At 39.7% G+C, this 20,030-nt stretch overlaps 1 protein-coding gene across 5 annotated transcripts in view; it reads right to left on the bottom strand.

The window, feature by feature from the left end:
• LOC137283267 (uncharacterized) overlaps positions 1–20,030 on the bottom strand; it is a 133,756-nt gene that overhangs the window by 13,468 nt on the left and 100,258 nt on the right. For all 5 annotated transcript variants that reach the window (XM_067814695.1, XM_067814700.1, XM_067814698.1 and 2 more), the window contains 21 exons: positions 19,856–19,991; positions 19,222–19,398; positions 18,451–18,568; positions 17,500–17,690; positions 16,959–17,097; positions 15,891–16,095; positions 15,001–15,111; positions 14,168–14,339; positions 13,730–13,840; positions 13,145–13,228; positions 12,772–12,968; positions 11,687–11,856; positions 10,651–10,678; positions 10,064–10,275; positions 8,928–9,069; positions 8,042–8,303; positions 4,952–5,047; positions 4,288–4,512; positions 3,383–3,619; positions 2,932–3,109; positions 2,095–2,210 (listed from right to left, as the gene is read on the bottom strand). In XM_067814695.1, coding sequence (XP_067670796.1) covers positions 2,095–2,210; positions 2,932–3,109; positions 3,383–3,619; positions 4,288–4,512; positions 4,952–5,047; positions 8,042–8,303; positions 8,928–9,069; positions 10,064–10,275; positions 10,651–10,678; positions 11,687–11,856; positions 12,772–12,968; positions 13,145–13,228; positions 13,730–13,840; positions 14,168–14,339; positions 15,001–15,111; positions 15,891–16,095; positions 16,959–17,097; positions 17,500–17,690; positions 18,451–18,568; positions 19,222–19,398; positions 19,856–19,991 — 3,307 coding nt within the window. The remainder of the gene's footprint in view (positions 1–2,094; positions 2,211–2,931; positions 3,110–3,382; positions 3,620–4,287; positions 4,513–4,951; positions 5,048–8,041; positions 8,304–8,927; positions 9,070–10,063; positions 10,276–10,650; positions 10,679–11,686; positions 11,857–12,771; positions 12,969–13,144; positions 13,229–13,729; positions 13,841–14,167; positions 14,340–15,000; positions 15,112–15,890; positions 16,096–16,958; positions 17,098–17,499; positions 17,691–18,450; positions 18,569–19,221; positions 19,399–19,855; positions 19,992–20,030) is intronic.

The raw sequence follows: 20,030 nt of genomic DNA, 5'->3' as shown, positions 1-20,030 counted from the left end.
CTGACAACTGCGGATTGTACGTACCCATACAACATCAAGAGACTGACAACTGCAGATTGTACATACCCATACAACATCAAGAGACTGACAACTGCAGATTGTACGTACCCATACAGCATCAAGAGACTGACAACCGCAGATTGTACGTACCCATACAACATCAAGAGACTGACAACTGCAGATTGTACGTACCCATACAACATCAAGAGACTGACAACTGCAGATTGTACGTACTCATCAAGAGACTGTCACAACTGCAGATTGTACATACCCATACAACATCAAGAGACTGACAACTGCAGATTGTACGTACCCATACAGTATTAAGAGACTGACAACTGCGGATTGTACGTACCCATACAACATCAAGAGACTGACAACTGCGGATTGTACGTACCCATACAACATCAAGAGACTGACAACTGCAGATTGTACGTACCCATACAACATCAAGAGACTGTCACAACTGCAGATTGTACATACCCATACAACATCAAGAGACTGACAACTGCAGATTGTACGTACCCATACAACATCAAGAGACTGACAACTGCAGATTGTACGTACCCATACAACATCAAGAGACTGACAACTGCGGATTGTACGTACCCATACAGTATTAAGAGACTGACAACTGCGGATTGTACGTACCCATACAACATCAAGAGACTGACAACTGCAGATTGACAACTGCGGATTGTACGTACCCATACAGTATTAAGAGACTGACAACTGCGGATTGTACGTACCCATACAACATCAAGAGACTGTCACAACTGCAGATTGTACATACCCATACAACATCAAGAGACTGACAACTGCAGATTGTACGTACCCATACAACATCAAGAGACTGACAACTGCAGATTGTACGTAGCCATACAACATCAAGAGACTGACAACTGCGGATTGTACGTACCCATACAGTATTAAGAGACTGACAACTGCGGATTGTACGTACCCATACAACATCAAGAGACTGACAACTGCAGATTGACAACTGCAGATTGTACGTACCCATACAGTATTAAGAGACTGACAACTGCGGATTGTACGTACCCATACAACATCAAGAGACTGACAACTGCAGATTGTACATACCCATACAACATCAAGAGACTGACAACTGCAGATTGTACGTACCCATACAACATCAAGAGACTGACAACTGCAGATTGTACGTAGCCATACAACATCAAGAGACTGACAACTGCAGATTGTACGTACCCATACAACATCAAGAGGCTGACAAATACAGATTGTACATACCCATACAACATCAAGAGACTGACAACTGCAGATTGTACATACCCATACAACATCAAGAGACTGTCACAACTGCAGATTGTACATACCCATACAACATCAAGAGGCTGACAACTGCAGATTGTACGTACCCATACAACATCAAGAGACTGACAACTGCAGATTGTACGTACCCATACAACATCAAGAGACTGACAACTGCAGATTGTAGGTACCCATACAACATCAAGAGACTGACAACTGCAGATTGTACGTACCCATGCAACATCAAGAGACTGACAACTGCAGATTGTCCGTACCCATACAACATCAAGAGACTGACAACTGCAGATTGTACGTACCCATACAACATCATGAGACTGACAACTGCAGATTGTACATACACATCAAGAGACATATCTATACAACATCAAGAGACTGTCACAACTGCTGATTGTACACACCCATACAACATCAATAGGCTGACAACTGCAGATTGTACATATCTATACAACATCAAGAGGCTGACAACTGCAGATTGTATGTACCCATCAAGAGACTGTCACAACTGCAGATTGTATGTACCCATCAAGACACTGTCACAACTGCAGATTGTACGCACCCATCAAGAGACTGTCACAACTGCAGATTGTAGGTACCCATCAAGAGACTGTCACAACTGCAGATTGTAGGTACCCATCAAGCGACTGTCACAACTGCAGATTGTACGTACCCATCAAGAGACTGTCACAACTGCAGATTGTACATACCCATACAGCATCAAGAGGCTGACAACTGCAGATTGTATGTACCCATCAAGAAACTGTCACAACTGCAGATTGTACATACCCATACAGCATCAAGAGGCTGACAACTGCAGCCAGGTTCTCTCTGTCCCAGTATGGTCCGAGTCTGAAAATGGCTAGTGCCACCACAGCCAGTGCAACAGTGAGACTGTACAGTATCTGGAACAGAGGCCATGGTTTGAGTGAATTTGGAGCCAGATTCATTATCAGGTTCAAGCAGAAATCTAACGGAGTGGGTAATACACGGCAGGATGCGTGGAGTGAGAGGTGAGTGAGTGAGTGAGTGAATGAGTTTTACGCCGCTTTTAGCAATATTCCAGCAATATCATGGCGGGGGACACCAGAAAATGGGCTTCACACATTGTACCCATGTGGGGAATCGAACCCGGTTCTTCGGCGTGACAAGCGAACGCTTTAACCACTAGGCTAACCCTCTGCCCTGGAGTGAGAGGGCAAAGCAAGTGAGTGTCTGGCGTGAGTGAGTGAGCCAGCAAGTTTAGTTTTATGTTTCATTTAGCAATATTCCCACACCAGAAATAGGCATCAGCCATTATGCCCATGAGGGGAACTGAACCTAGGTCCTTGAGTGAACACTTTAACCACTAGGCTACCCCACCACCCTATGGAATGAGTGAGTCACTCAGTCAGTCTGTGATCCAGGGTAGTAGTAGAGATCTGTTCTGTCATGGGAGATAAAGCAGTTCCAGTATATACTATACTCAACAATGGCTACAGGCATCATAAAGTACCAGAAACCGTGTGTGAGACATTTCTTCTTCCTTTCATCATAGGACATTGTGCATCAGTTTTCAGCATTCGTTTCAAGGGAATAGTGCAAAAACAAATTGTTATGAGTATAATTTGTTAGTATTATACTGACCATGTCCCACACGAATGATGTGACCCAGTAGAGAACAGGTCCCACTCCACTGATAAACTGCAGCTGCTTCTCTTTGTTGAGGTTTTCATTGACCAGGTAGACCATGAAGGCACTTGAGATGAAAGTGAAGGCCAGTAGGAAGACCAATGAGATACCAGCATCTGTAGCTTGCTGTCCCCTAGAAAAAGAGAATTAGTCTGTGAGTGAGATTGGTTTTGAACACTATATCCGTTGTATACACAACATATAGTAGTGAGTGACTTTAAACAACTTTTAGCAATATTCCAGCAATATCACAGTGGTGGATGGGCTTCACACATTGTACCTATGTCTAGGCTACCCACCACAGCGAACAAACAATATTACATCATTGTCACATAAAACAGGAAACATTTTAACCACTTGGCTACTTCACTGCCCCTCAAAATGTATGAAGCAGATGCATACTCACATGTTATCCATTGACAGCTTCATTGTGTGCAGCGTGATTGGATGATTGTAGGCACTGATGCCATATTTGGAGGGGTCTGTACCGGCCTTCTGCCCTAATTTGGCCCTGAGGAGCGAGTTACTGAAGGCATTGAAGAAAGCTGGCATAGAATGGTAACCTTGGTTGTTGAACCACACTGTGGCAGCCATGTCTGATTCTGTTCCCTCTGGACCAACCTCATAGGACCAGCCTCCATACCTGCAAGGTCAGACGTACACACTGAGATGTGCCAGTGGCAGATGATAAAGGTGTTGTAGACGAAGACATAGACTGTAGGTAGTCTTAGCTCTAAGGTATCCAGGCAAATTTGTGATGGAGGCATTATCCATGATCCACATCGTAAAGTTACAACAACAGCCTGTCATTTCACATACTATAAACTTTCAATCAAGATTTTAGAAAGCTCTTACAACACTGGGCATAGATTTCCGAAGCTCTCTAAACACAAAGATAGTCGTAAGTTAATGTTAATGTATAGCACTTACAACTATCTCAACCCTAAGAGAGATTAGAAAATATCTAGGCCCAGGGTTTCAGATGTTGTTGGGATCAATAGTCAACAAGACCATGATTGCACAATATTTATACTCTATTAATATTAATATTTCTGTTTTCTTTCTTGATCATTATGCAAAGATGAAGGATGGAATATAAGCACGCATCAAAATGTAGTCAAGGTTCAACTGATGTTAACTTAAAAGAATTTTTGTTACACAATAATGATATACTGAGTATATTTTCAATCATACAAAATTTTAAATGCTTGTTTTTCTGTTATTTCAGACTGGCTCACCTTGGAGATAAAAATGTCTGCCAAAATATGCACGAGATATATAGAAACAACTAACATCAACAAATGTTTTTACCTTTTTTCAATGAAGTCATCAAAACTGTGAAGAAGATACTGTGAGATGTCCTCTCCTATCAGATCCTGTAGGTAGTTGCCGGCTGGGGTGCGGATGTGTCTCGGGACGGGGACTGTACCTGGAGCACATGTCTGTTTGAAGTCCTCACAAGAACATCCATCATTGTTTGATTGAGGAACTCGCGGGGTGAAGTTTCTCTTCGTCCAGTCACATGTGACTGGTAAACTGAAAATGATGTTTTACTTTGTAAGAACCAGCAATTTCATGTTGATCATAAATCTTATGCTTTAGCATAGATCTGTGACAGCCATAGTTGTTATCCCGTACTTGAACAGACATACAGAAGCCATGGTACTATGACGTTATAACTGTTGTGATGCCCTCACTTGAACATAGACTTCCAAGAGGCACAGTGCCGAGATGGTTATAACTCCCATAAACTCCAACATAAATTTACAATGTCTGTGGCTTATATAATAATATGACACAATAGCTGAAAACCTTTCTAATTCAAGTGTGTCTTTTGGATCATACACATATATATACAATTCTCCAGGAGCCCATTAAGAATGTAAACCTACAGAACAAACAGATGATGAATATGGTGGACACACAACCTGCCAAGACAAAAAAACATGCATGAAACTTAACAGTGTGTTCTTACCCAGAATCAAATCCTTCCATACAAGCAGTGCCAACTCCAGGTTTCTGGGTCAATGTTTCCGCAATTCTGTCACTCAGTGATTCATAACTCATGTCTCTGGAAAAAACATGAATGTATTTGCAATGTATTATGAACCAAATCGATACCACTAACACATGAGACTATATGGTAGGCAATACAACATGACTGAAGTTCAGTGAAATCAGGAATACAATGGATCTGCTTATATATATGTTGTTTCCTATTTGTGCTGAACATATTTAAAAAAAGGTTTAAGGTGTAAACATGATGTATATAATAGTTATTATTCCCTGTATTGTTGTGAGCTGGTATCTGGTGCTCACAGAACATTGTACTGATGCGAATGCCAGGAAAACTCTTCACTAGTGCTGGCGTTTCACTAAACTGAATCTATTGTCATGTTTCCAATAATCCTAGATTACCTGCCTTTGATTTCCATCTGCAGAATTGTCTGGCAATGCTTCTCAGTCTAACATACCAATGAAGAACTTGAGCTCCATAACAACCTCAATATTTGGTTGTCAACATCAACATCATAGCAATATGAGTTACCTCCCTTACCCATTTCCTTCTCTCAAATTTCATTGGTCAGTTAAAGGGGCACTGATGCGGAGCATTTTCCGTGGACTGGTGTAAACTTTTGTTATTGTTTTTCTCCCGTGAGTACCCGGATGATATCCCAGAATTCGTGACTGGTTCGTGACCTCTGCTGCGCAGTCCGTAAGCGCAATTGATAGTTTAATTATAGACAGATCAACTGAGGTGAAGTCAATTGTACTTCATTACAAATGTATTATGTAAACAAATGAAACACTTTGAAGGTTAATCATCTGCCAGTGGTAGAAATGGTAAAAAACTATTAGGACGGAAAAATAACGAAGCCAATGTACGTCTCTATATTTTGCCTCATAACCCTAATTAGTTTATTGTCATATTTGTATGATTCTGAAAATTAATAAAAGAACACACGATTTGCTTATACTCATAGTAAATTTCTAACATAACAGCAATATTTATACATTGTATAGATTGCCAATGTGGATCCTATTTCACACACATACGCGATCTAGTGTGTGTTTTCTGTCATACAGATTCTGCTGAATGCTACAACAAATAAATTAAAACAAAATGCAAATAATGAACGTAAAACAGACTAATTTTATAGCAACAGTGTCAGGCTACTACCTTGTTCAGGAATGTATCCATCAATATCCACGTAAAAGAAATCGTATTCCATTCATCTGCAGCTGGTAAATAATCCTGCTCTGTGTCGCGTGTCTTACAACTGTCTCATTTGCGAAAAAGTAACACATCGTTTCACGTCTTTCGTTGGTGAAAACCAGATAAACCTCTCATTGGTCTCCCAAGATAGCACACCTGGCAACTAATTGTATGATGTCCACTATTCTAAGTAATTTAGTTGACCAATATTGAGCAATCAATCAATCAACGCAAGGGTGGTTAATTCTTTGAAGGGAGGATGTTGTTTTTGCACTCACACTTTACGACAGGGTGTAGTCATCTACACACACTGCCTTTTGACAAATCCGCTAGAAGAACAAAAGTAATTAATCAATCAGTGTGTTATCGGTTAATCCTTTGATCGATGTTTGTTTTTGTAACTCAGGTGATAAACCCTCTTGCATCACTTACATGCACATATTACATAACATACAATACATTTGCCATTACAGACCTTAATTTATAATGTTGAGTATTTACTCCAGACAGGAGAAATGCCAAATGGGAACCTTTGTTGAGTAACCGAAGTGGTGTTGCTACTAATTATACCTGTTATAAATTCATGAATTGACCATCAAGAGAATGATGACAAATAACACGTGTAGGTTTACACCATCAAACGCGAGTTACAGCAAGGAGGATGTAATCTCTGTGTTGCATGCAGCCTGAAAACACTTATGGGCCGAAACTGTTTTGAGGATACCAACGGAATTTCGTTACATAAGGAATACACACAGGCATTTGCTGTGTACTTTGGTAAATAAGTGAAATAAGTTTTTTTTACGTAAGACAATTTTCAGATTTCTCTACCAAAGCCAAGGTCATCGTTTTTTTGTTTACGAATTCAAATAAATCAACTGTGTGTTTTATTATCATAAATAATAAACCATTGTAGCTACCATAGCTACCAAAATTTACGTATGATATTTGCTATCACAGCTGAACCAACACTCAAAACTACCTAAATATACAGCTTTGCAATCTTCCGTACTGAAACAAATGGCTTGCTACGTGCCTGTAGACATCATATTTTCATGTAACATGATTAAATATCGAGGTTAAAAACACAGAAATAGGATCAAATTGGATCAGTAAGTATACCATCCAAGCATCCGAAAAGAACTACACTGCTGGGATATATGGTTACGATCAGACAAGGAATACCATGGATATTTTTAAACAAATGGCATGTGATGGGCATCCGGCCTCCTGACTGTTTAAGTGAAGAAATTTTGCTAATATGGACAGAAGCCCAGTTCCTTTGTCCGTCACGGTCGAAGGAGTGGGCGCTGACCAATTTGCGGTCTGCTTTCGTAATTAGACCGTTGGCGAGAAGCATTATTCGCTCCGCATCAGTGCCCCTTTAAATGTTAGTGAAAACATGGGCAAGTAATTGACATCATTAGAACAAAAGGAATGGATCCTGGGGTTGGCTAAGGTTTACCAAAGTGTCATGGATTTAATAGGGAGGATGATCACTAAAAGGTCAAAAGTTTTATACATATATTGACAATGAATGAGTGAGTGAGTGAGTTAAGTTTTACACTGCACTCAGCAATATTCCAGCTATATGGTAGCGGTCTGTAAATAATCAAGTCTGGACCAGACAATCCAGTGATCAACAACATGAGTATCGATCTGTGCAATTGGGAACCGATGACATGTGTCAACCAAGTCAGCAAGCCTGACCACCCGATCCCGTTAGTTGCCTCTTACGACAATGACAGTCACCTTTTATGGTAAGCCTGGGTTGCTGAGGGCCTATTTTACCCCGGGACCTTCACGGGTTATTGACAATTAAAAAGTAAATGCAGTCAGTATTCATACTTGAAGAACATGTAGTTGTCGGGGCCATACAAGTCTGGACTCATCAGCAAGCTAGGCATGGCCTCCGCCTCAGGACGGATCGTAGCAAAACCCATGGATGTCAGGAACAGCAGGAATGGCAGAAGTACGATGGAGAGGTACATGCGCCAGTCTCTACGGTAGTGATGGTAACGTTTCAGCAATAGTGCTGACATCTGCTGCAGCTTCAAGGACAAGCCGGAGTATCGCATCTGACCAGAGTCCAGCATGTTCACTGTTGTCTCTGGGGAAACAAAAGTTCACAAGGGTTCAACAATCCACAGGCTCTAGATCTGTTTTTGCCTTTGTAAAAGAGATTAGAGACAAACATTACTGATAAATGAAATAGTCTGGTAGGCTTAAATTCTTTCACCAAGATTCCATGAATTTAAGTTATCCTGACATATATTTGTCAAGTACTTTTAGGCCAGTTTTATTACTTCTTCTACAAGAATAAGAACAAATATTTTCCCTTTCAAAAACCAAAATCCTAATGTTAAGGTGATATAAGTGAAATACTCTTGAAATCAGCATAACACCTAATCTCACTCAAATTATTTTCAGCTGTTAGAACAAACCCAAAGAGTTAACATCTGGGTTTTTGCTTTGAACAGTGATTTTTGACATTTTCATTCCCTCCTGCCTTTAGGTTTCCTGAGGACAAAAATCCATAAAACAAGAAACAAAACTGGTCTGGCCTTAACCTCCCCTAGTTTCAATAGTTCATTGAGAATAAGAGTAGTACTGAAATAAATATTGTTATCCTGACAAGTCAGTATTAAATATTGTTCTAAGCTTGCACCAAGACAACATTAAGGATACTTTAAGGTGTTATTAACCCCACTGGGACAGCATTAGGTATTGTTACCTTGACTGCTAGTCTCTGACGTTGTATCACTGGCAGTCTCTGTTACAGTTCGGGTACGTAATGGTTTGAGGCGCTCTTTCTCTAGCACTTCTTCATCCAAGACCACATGGTCATCTGCCAGAGCTGTCACTTTCAGGAAGACCTGGAATGGTAAGATCAGCATCACCACATTTGATTCTTCCTTTTAATATTTGTTTGTTTGTTTGTTTGTTTACCAAACTCCACTCAGCAACATTTTAGCTGTTTGACAGCAGTCTGTGAATAAATTTGTCTGGGTCAGACAATCAAATGACTGACATTACAAGCACTGATCCATGCAACTGAGATAAGATGAGGTATCAACCAAGTCAGAGGGCCTGACTGGCAATCTGTTTAGTTGACACTTAAAGTACAACAACAGGGGTTCAAAAATCCCATCACCCAAAGCCCGGGGACAAGTCAGTTTTCATTATGGGTAAATATATAATGGTGTCTCACTTGTCTGTGGGCTACCAGAAAATTTTGGCTTTTGGTTTCAAACTGCAAATAAACTTGGATTTCATTTTATATCTGCTAAAAATGGACGTGCTGAATTTCACAATGACAATAAAGTAGAGTTATCTTTCCTTGCTATTTATCACCTCGCAAAAAAAACATCAAATACCATGTTGATTTATTCTTTCATAATTACATCATCATGATTATGTCATAAAAATCAGGGCAAGTGGAAAATCAGTCAACACAAGTTACATTCTTAAAGTCACTTTCCCTGTGGCAAGTGGCTTTTAAGATAATTTTTGAACCCGTGAACAAGCATGGGTTGCTAAAGATCATTTCTAGCATTGAGTACCAAACTCCACTTATGAAAACATATAACAATATCAATTATATAGTGCAAACTAGATCGTAATGGATGCTTTAGACTAAGCACTTGAAAACACTTCCAAGTATCATCAAGTCCATTCAAGTTGATGGCACTGTTTAAATTTCACACAGAAACATTATACCCTTTTGATTACATGACCTATAATTATAAACTATTCTCAAACTATATAAATTACATACACAGTGTCAGTTGGTGAAGTTCTGAATGTGGTTTAACATGTGAATCATATTTAAAACAAAATGTCAAGTTTAAATGCATCATTCTATCTTACATCTTCCAAAGTAGTATCAGAGACGCCATAGCTGCTGATACAGAGCCGATCACAATTTTCATCAAGTTTCCTGAAGAATACATCGAATGGTGTATGGACACTGTCCTCTCGTGGCAGGCTGAAGGTCATCTCGGTGCCATACTCCTCTACAAGCTGGACTCTCGGCAGCATTGTCTTCATGAAGCTGAGGACCTGCCCACTGTTACAGTCACCTGTATCGGAATGAGCTCAGTAGTGACGAATAATTCTACACCATACACAGAGATCACAGCTAAATAACATTCAGTCAAGGTTATATTAGGCTAGACAAAGCAGGTTTTGTTTGTGAAGCGACAACCCTTTTAGAATAAAAGGATGTTTGTTGTTGTTTATGGTGTCATGATCTGTATATACAAAACAGACATTGTGGTCAGACAATCTTCATTTTGTTGTTTGTCAATTAGGACAATCTATATGAAACATGGACATACCAATGACAAACATCTTTAGTAATTCACATGGTCATAATAATAAGCCAATATAACCAAATTCCTTCATAATTCTATTATTGAGTAATTACAGTTCTGGGAATGTCATTGTATACTCACTTTGGTTTCCATTGAATGTTCCAGATGCCTAAAATATAATAAAATATCATTTGAAACAGTAAAATCAATGTGTCATTTACTTTATTACAAGATCTTATTAATACTGAATAAAGATATCAATATATTTTTTTGTCATTTTTGCATTAAGGTCTGTAAGTCATTAAGTCCAAATCTTGACCTTTCACATTAGAATGTCACATGACTGCTGTCTCAGTTTAACTGGCTCTATTTTGTTTGTACCTCCACTCGGATATTTTGAGTTAAGAAAAAGAAAAGGTTATTTCATGATCTGAAAAAGGAAAAGATCTCACTTTAAAGCAGTCAAAGGAAACTGAACCTCAATATTATTCATTACAGTGCCATGCTAAATCTAACAAACCCTATCAGACCGCTGTGTCAGCTAACCTTTAAACTTGACCGATTAGAACCCAGCTGACCAAATGGCGACATTTGCACATACCGTTTGAATGTTTACCTCGAAAACATTAGTACTCGAAAGATTCCAAATGCTATTATCCACATGATTGCATGTGAGATGATATAACTGCATGATATAAACAATCACTGAAAATAGTGTTTTTGTAAATATTCCAGGATGTCATATTGCAAAAATATAAGCTAATAAAAGAAAATCCAAAAACATACAGAAAATCAAACTGAATTCTGAAGAATTGAAAAGATTAAACATTGGTGGTTTTGAAAGGGAACTGTAAGTCCTGCCGAACACTAAATAGTAACTGTTGTATGAGTGGTTAAATCTTTATGGCCTTCTCAAGTTTGACTAGACAGTCACTGGTTGCTCTTCTACTGCAACCTTCTACTGTGTTTTTTAGAGTCAGTATAGCAGTGTAACAAATAATGCTGATACTGAGACTATGTTTACTTAAACTGACTTTAAAGCAGAGGATGTTTAGCATTAGAAGAGTAAACAATCTGATATACATGAGGAAACAATTGCGTATCAGAGAGAAATTAAATAAGGAAGATTGGCTGCACTAAAACTAAAATATTCCCATCCAAATGAAACATTTCCAACCTCCATCTTGATGGCCTTCTCCACTGTGAGATGATACCCTCCACCCAGCTTGGACTTGAGGAACATGGGGGACCCACAGCACAGAATATGACCCTCATGCATGATGGCGATGGTGTCTCCAACTGTGTCAGCCTCATCCAGGTGGTGAGTCGACAGCAGGATGGTCCGCTCTAGGATAAGGTAAGAGAGAGTGCTGAATCTGCTGGTGTTCCAGAATTCTTACACTGGTCTCAATAATAGCGAGTGAGTGGTTCTTTGCACAATACAGTGCCCCCTGGATATAATGCAATGTTTTTTCCAGAATGGATTTCCTACCTGTATAATACCGTTTAAATGACAAACTTGATGTAATGCCATTTGCCACTGGTTTTGGGAACAAAAATCATTTTCAAAGTAATTTTCCCCTAATTCTAATACCTATTACACTGGGTGCATGTAGGATGCATCCCTAAAGTGAATACTTGGCATGACTCAAATCAAAGGACCAAACTCACTAATACCTCTAAGTAGTCCTATAACCCCTGATGGGAGAACATATGTGACGATACACTTCCTACCACCAGCAAGTCACCTGTCCCCAATGCTGGAATTATCCAGCTCAATCACCTTGTTGATTGCATAGCTCCTCTAACTGTCCTACCTGGTTAAAATGCTTCCCTGGATAAAATGCCACATTTTCTCCTGGTCAAATGGTGGCATTATAACCAGGGTATACTGTATTTCTGTCACATAACTGTATGGTGCAGTATACACTGAAATATACTCAGAGTGACCATATAAAACTCTGCATAAAGAGTTTTGAGTTCCTTAGGCAGCTACAACTGGATATCTTTGAATAAGTTAATTGGAAACTATATTGAACAATATTACATTATTACAAGACTGAAGTTATTGTTAGCTTTCATACCAGAAAGTAACACATAAAAACTTATTTCTGTATGAAAGTAACATACAAAAACACCTTTTCACATGAAAGTGACATTTAAAAACACATTTTCACAGAATAGGGGCATTCATGAGGACAAAGTAACATAGACAAATCAGTACTGCCATAACCAATCTCTGAATCTTCACTATGTCCTCACCAAGTCTCTGTTTGGTGATCAAGTTCCAGATGTGTTTTCTTGCATGGGGGTCTACTCCACTAGTGGGTTCATCCAGCACCACTGCCGTTGACCCTCCCACAAACGCCAGTGCCACACACAATCTGCGCTTCATGCCACCAGACAGCTGGCTGACACGGACATATCGCACATGATACAGGTCCACATCCAACAAGAGGCTGGAACACAAGTTAAGAGAGAAGTCAAACACAAATGATCACTGAAAATCTAGGAAATTCCAGCATTAATTTCAAATTTTCTTTCTCTGTCTTAATATAGTTTCTGTAATAACTAGGTTCTTTTTCAAGGCATCATTAGATTTATGAGTTGTGAAGAGAGCAGTAGCTTGGCCTACCTCTTGATCTCACGGGCTTGGTCGGCAGCTGACCAGTCACACTTGATGCCAGAATATAGCTCCATATGTTCCTGAACTGTCATGCTGCAAGGCAGGAATGTGTGTTATACGCCAGCTAGTGGAAATCAGTTGGAATAAAGCTACTAATCAATATTATTACCATGTGTTGTCCATCACACACTAAAAGGATTTAAAACTGATATCTCCTCTTTTCAGAACATAAAACTGCTATGTGATACTCCAGTGATGCACTCCAATGATGGTTTTGATAACACTTGGGCATTTTGGGGTTCAATGCATTTCACTGAATACTTTCTACTAAGTTTGGAAGGTATGTGCTACAGTTTCTTCCCTAAATTTTTCAACAGTCTGACCAAAATATCAACTGTATTGTTAGGCTTTCAAACAGTTATTTTCACACTGTGATTAGACCAGGCAAACCAGTGAATGATAAAATGGACAACCGACATAAAGTGAAACAAAGAAGGTAATCAATCTTATTTTGTTCAGCTGCAGCACCTGAAGAATTTGTTATCAGCTCAGAATCTCCACATATGGTATATTCCAGAGTCCTCAGACACTTACTAGTTTAAGAGTGTGTTGTGCTGAGGACAGAAGCCAATGGCGCCAGCTGATCCCTTCTGGTTGATGAACACCTCTCCAGATGTGGGCTCCAAGATTCCAATCAACATTTTCCTGGGGAAGAACATTAGAATTAGAATTAGTATCTACTCAGACTTTAGTTTTACATAACACAGCAATATTACAGCTATATGGTGGCGGTCTGTAAATATTCGAGTCTGGACCAGACACTCAACAGCATGAGCATCGATCTATGCCGGGATAGAATCACATGTCAACCAAGTCAGCTAATCTGACCACCTAATTCTATTAGTCACCCGTTATGACAAGCATGGATTACCGAAGATTCAATTCTAACCTGAATCTTCACAGATCTGAATCCAAGGGACGGAGAAAAGGTGTAACTTCAAAATAATCTTGAAAGTCAGATCATTGACTTACATTGTTGTTGTCTTGGCGGCACCATTGTGTCCAAGCAGGGCAGTCACCTGTCCTTCATAGAAATCGGCACTAATGTTGTCAACAGTCACTTTCTTTCCATACTTCTTGGTGAGATTCCGTACAGCCATGCCTGGTATTCCAGAACCACCTCCGCCCGACTCGAACAGTGTGACTGAAGGTGGCAAATGAATGGGGTTAACTCACAAATATCTCATTCAAACATCACTTAAATCGTGACATGTCCCATGTATCACACATTTATGATGATGCCAAGGGGACACAACTGTTCAGAGAATTGTGGTAACAATTACATCTATCTAGGATTCCAAGCTAAATACCTTCTTCTCAGGCAAACTGAAAATATAATATTTGTACAGACAATTTCCACAGACATGGAGCCAAAATTGGCTGCTTCTGGGCAGGTCTAGATAGCCTCCTGGACACCTAAATCCCTGACACACCAAGTATCTCAAACTTATGAATCTCGGCTTCATATAAAAACCATCTGTGACAAAATGTACTGTGAATAGCAGGGAATTCACAGTATACAGTGAGTGAGTGAGTTTTGTGCCTCTTTTACCAATATTCCAGCAATATATCATGACAGGAACACCAGAAATGTCCCAGCTTTACATTTCACACCCATGTAGGGACTCAAACCCAGGACTTTGGTGTGACAGGTGAACACTTTAACCACTATGCTACCCCATCGCCCCCTATCCCCACAGCAACGGTAAAGACTAATACAGTCAGAATTTCAACCAATTTCTCTGATGTAGCTGCCCCTTGAGCTGAACTGTTACCACGAGTTGTCTCCCTTTCACATCACTCACCATTCTGCGATCCTGCTCTGGAAGAAAGGCCACTTGTTCCCTTGTACTTCCTGCCACACCAGTAGGAGGGGGACACCGGGAAATACCATGGCTGGGAGGTGCCAAATTTACCTGCAAGAAGCACCATTTGATAATAGTCCTCAAAAGAGTTATGTTTTTACATCACAATTTATTTCTGGAGCATCAGGCCTTTACTAACAATCAGAATCATTCATACATTAAACAATAAGATGACATTTGAAATAATTATTATTATGTTTATAGCACTGTGTGCTGTGTATTTCAGTTAGATCCTGGCACATAAGCTGGAAAGATGAGGTAACTCAAAAGTGACGCATTAGTCTCACCACCTCTGTGAGGCCAGCAAGTAAGGAGGGTTAGCCTGGAATTTGAATCATTCAATTCTGGAAGACCTAACTGGATGCAACAGTGAGGAGCAGGATTTAATACCACCCATACTGACACACAAACCCAAGAAAGGGTAAGTGGGAGAGTTTAGTTTACTGCACACTCCAGTCTTATAATATTCCAGCAATATTCCAGCTATATGGTGGCAGTCTTAAATAATCAAGTCTGGTAGAGATAATCCAGTGATCAACAGCATGAGCATCAATCTACTTAACTGGGATACAATGACATATGTCAACCAAGTCAGTAAATTTGACCAATCCTATTCATCAACTCTTATGACAAGCATGGATTTAGTAAAGAACAATTCTAACCCCAATCTTCAGGTGGCACCTAAAGAGAAAGAGACTTTATTTGTTGTACTTTACCCTGTGAACTTTATCCATTTACCTTCAACACAGTTCACACTAAATTAACTGTACACCACACCTTATACAGTTTAAAGGCTGCTACAACAGAAGTAGAAGTTTAGTCGACCTCACCTGGCATCACAGTCCTGACATACCAGCCAAGGACAAGGTAGATGGCGCTGTCAATCAGCATCATGTAACATGCCCAGGAGAAGGTCATCGGATCCTCAACCACGGGACTGCTTCCGATGTTGTCCCACTGGAGACCGATATTCTGCATCTCGAGACGAGACAAATACTGAGCAGCAAACCCAAATGCACTGGTCGACAGCAGACACTGAAAGAGAAAAATGAAACATGAATTGTATAGAGCAAGCCGTATATGATTTGAGGGCAAAACACAATAGATGTGTACACCATATGTTATGTATTCTTTCTGTTATCTTGGAGCAATCATTCTATTAATCCAAATACAGCAGTATGTGCTACGTACCTTAAAATAAATATACTACTTTGAGCAGACCCTGTGTAATACGATTATAAGGGAATTTTGATTTTTAGACTGTTTTTAACAGTACCAACATGGAATACAAATCATTCTACTCATACAATACTTTAATTGTCACTATCTCTAAAGTGCAGATTGAAATTTCAAAATGATATGGTCTAATTATCTGTATCATGAAAGAAGACAAGATAATGATTTGATGTGTATAATGATAGTACCTGTACTGAACCATTACCTTAAATGCATAAGCAGCTGAAATACCCATGGCAAATGTGTCAAGTGCCCTATTTGAGCAAGTGAGTCTAGTTTTACACAACTTTTATCAACAACAAACAAATTGTAACTCTGTTTTATAATCCACATTAATAACACATCCAACTGTTGATTTATCATTTCTATGCCTCACACAGAATAATTTCTGTAAAAGTAAAAACATTTGTTGTGGACAGTATGTGATGTGAATAAATGTGAATAAATTTGGTTTTATGGCACATTTAGCAATATTCCAGCAAAATCATGGTGGTGGACACCAGTAATGAGTTTCACACATTGTACCCATATTGAGAATACTGGAGCAATGCAAATGCGGATTCCATAGGCTACCCCATCATCCCTTAGTCCCCCGTGCATTCTGTCTAGTTTCCCTCCTCCGACATGTTATGTAATATATACAAGCCACCCAATGTACCCACCGCTATACTCTTCTGCCAGAACTTCATGCTGACTTCCATGGAGACGAGGATGATGTACGGAAGATATGACAAGAAGTAAGTGATGAGAACCATCAAGATGGCCAAGGTCACACGTGTGAAGAAAGCACTCACAAAGTAGCTGAAATAACAATGTCTCAAATAATATAACCAAAATATGACTTACTGGAAAACTTACTGCCAAAAATGATAGCTGTGTGTCAGTATGACTTAGACAGTTAGTGAGTTTTAGTTTAGTGAGCAATATTACAATCATATGGAGGTGGTCTGTAAATGGTCTGGACCAGTTCATCCAATGATCAAAAGTATGAGCATTGATCCACACAACTGCAAAAAGTTGACATGTGTCAACTAAGTCAGTGAACCTGACCACATGATCCCATTAATCGCCTCAAGCATGGGTTGCTGAAGATCAGTTTCTAACCTGGATCTTCACAGGGTAAGAAGAAGATGAAGACAAATAAAAGAAGACAGAGACAACAGAGAAGGAGACAAAGAGGAAGAAAATGAGAAGAATACTTACACCAACATGGTTGACGAGAAGCAGAAACAGAGGAGATATAGGAAGACGATTGTTGGGTCTGACATTCTGAAAAGCTGGCTGAATTTGAGGATCATGGTCAATAGGGCGCTGACAATCACCATCAGTACCAGCGTGGACACCAACCAGGCAAACCAGTTCAGGACTGGTTTCATTCCCATGATCCTTAGAGCCTGCAGCAAAACAATCATCAATAATAGTGATGATGACACTATGAAGAAGAAAATGAACAACAAACACACCAGCAAAAACAACATTATTCTGGGGCAGAAAACAACACAGTGAACGAGAGAGTGATTTTGATTTTAGAAACACTCCAGCAACATCATGGCTGGGGACAGCAAAATGGGCTTCACATATTTGTAACCATGTGGGGAACTGAACCCAGGTCGCCAGCGTGATGAACAAATGCTTCAACCACTAGGCTACTCCACAGGCCTGAAACCAACCCAGACTCCCTTATGAGATGCCATTTTATTCAACCTGATGGACTACTTGTTGCACACAGGCATATTTCAAAGCAGTGTCACTTGCTTTTGGAGGAAGAACATAGAATATTTGTGTCAGCCAGGACTGATGTCTCCAAAGCTCAGAGGAGACGAAAAAAACAACAGTTAACCAACACCTACAACATGGTTTAACTTTAAATGTAACATGACCTTAGAATACGCACGCTACCCCTTGTCCCAATGTAAAAAAGTTTCACATGTATACTATAAAAATTTATAAATAATTCAACAATTAATGTTTGTTTTTTGTTTGTTTTGGGAGTTGTCAATATTCTAACTACACTATGGAGACCTGTACACTATCAGATTTGGGCCACACAAACCAGTGGTTAACAATATGAGCACTGGCTCACTGTTTCATTGATGCCAATTATGTACAAGAGATAAAAATGGTACATGACAAAACCAGATTTCTGCTACATACATCTTCTAGTCCTTCCTCTCTGTCGATGACAAGGTTGCGAGTGGCAATAGCCAGTGCCGCCAACCAGGCAAATGTCATCACCACTGGCAGCAAGTAAGATCCAAGAATACCAATGTATCTGAAATAGAACTCAACTGTTAAATATCAAGGATAATATATAGTGTGAGGTAGATGACTGAGTAAGTGTGGTTTTATGCCACTTTTAGCAACATTCCAGCAACATCACGATAGGGAAAAAAGGAAAAGGGCTTCACACATTGTATCCATGTGAGTAATCAAACCAGGGTCGACAGCATGATGAGCAGATGCTTCAAGCATTAGCCTACCCTACCACCCCAGTGGGAGATATATGCTAAGCAAGTTTGGGCAAGGAGAGTCCTTGGATTGGTGAGTGTAGTTGGCACCTTAAAGGACATCAGTCCTACCCCACTACAAAGCACATGTGATACATGTGGTCTCTCACCTAGCAGAAAATGGGTACCTGGTGGGATAAGCCATGTGACTATAACCTTCTAGCACCTAAAAGGCAGCTTAGGTTATTCAAGGTAATAATGAACTGTGCTATTCATAGCTAGTCCTGTGAGCATGTCTGGTGTGAAGTTTGGCACAATAAAATGGATATATTACAGTTAATATTCAATCCAGGCATGACAACCTCCAAGAATGAGCACCATTGTATGGACTACGACCATTATATCCTTGGTTCCAGAGCAAGAACAATGTGGGAAAACTGTGTAACCTAGAGTACGTATTGTGTTGTGAAGCACTCACGAGTCATCTACACTGCATGGGAAGGGGAACTGTTTGAGGTAGGCTCCTGGCAGCGTGGCATTCTCCCCGATCTGTACGGCAATGATGGCTCGCTCTATCATATCTTGGAGCTGCATGAAACCACGCAGGTACTGGAGGTCTGTCGTGAAGCGGTCATAAGAATCTGGCTCCCAGAACCTAGCATTTCAAAAGAATTTCTATTAGCACACACACCTATTATATTGCAAACATTACATATCATTACTAAAGACTTTGTCTACAGACATACAAAGAACATCAAACTCTCACCATTCATCTAAGCTGAGTTACAACCTCTATTACTAGCAAGACAATCTAGTTTCAGATTTTTCTCTGTGTGACAATGTCTATTTTAACATTAAAGAATATCTCTAAAGTGACAAAACAAAAATAGTAATCGTTTGAATTCATGATACGGTTTGATTGGAATAAACTATTACTGACATTTGAAAAAAACATTAAGTACCACATCAGAAATCTTGCTGCATTGTCAATACATTGATAACAGTTTATATCAAATAAATTGTGCCAAACCAGAAAATCAGGGCAAATGGAGACCCATTTTAGAAAAAATATAATTATAATGGTTTATATACGTTTTCCATGAGTGAAATACCTGGGATGCAGGCGGTTGGTAATCCTGACATTTTCTGCCTCCATCCGAATCTTATATTGGACGTGTTCAGGTAGTTTGCCAGTGTCTCTTTTCCTTCGACCTCCATCAGCAGCCGGAAGATTTGTAAACACAACACCTGTCACAACCAGCATGTCCTTAGATACGGATTATTCAC

This window comes from Haliotis asinina, chromosome 5, assembly GCF_037392515.1.
Source record: "Haliotis asinina isolate JCU_RB_2024 chromosome 5, JCU_Hal_asi_v2, whole genome shotgun sequence".
Taxonomy (NCBI): domain Eukaryota; kingdom Metazoa; phylum Mollusca; class Gastropoda; order Lepetellida; family Haliotidae; genus Haliotis; species Haliotis asinina.
This window is presented reverse-complemented; position numbering and strand designations above follow the sequence as displayed.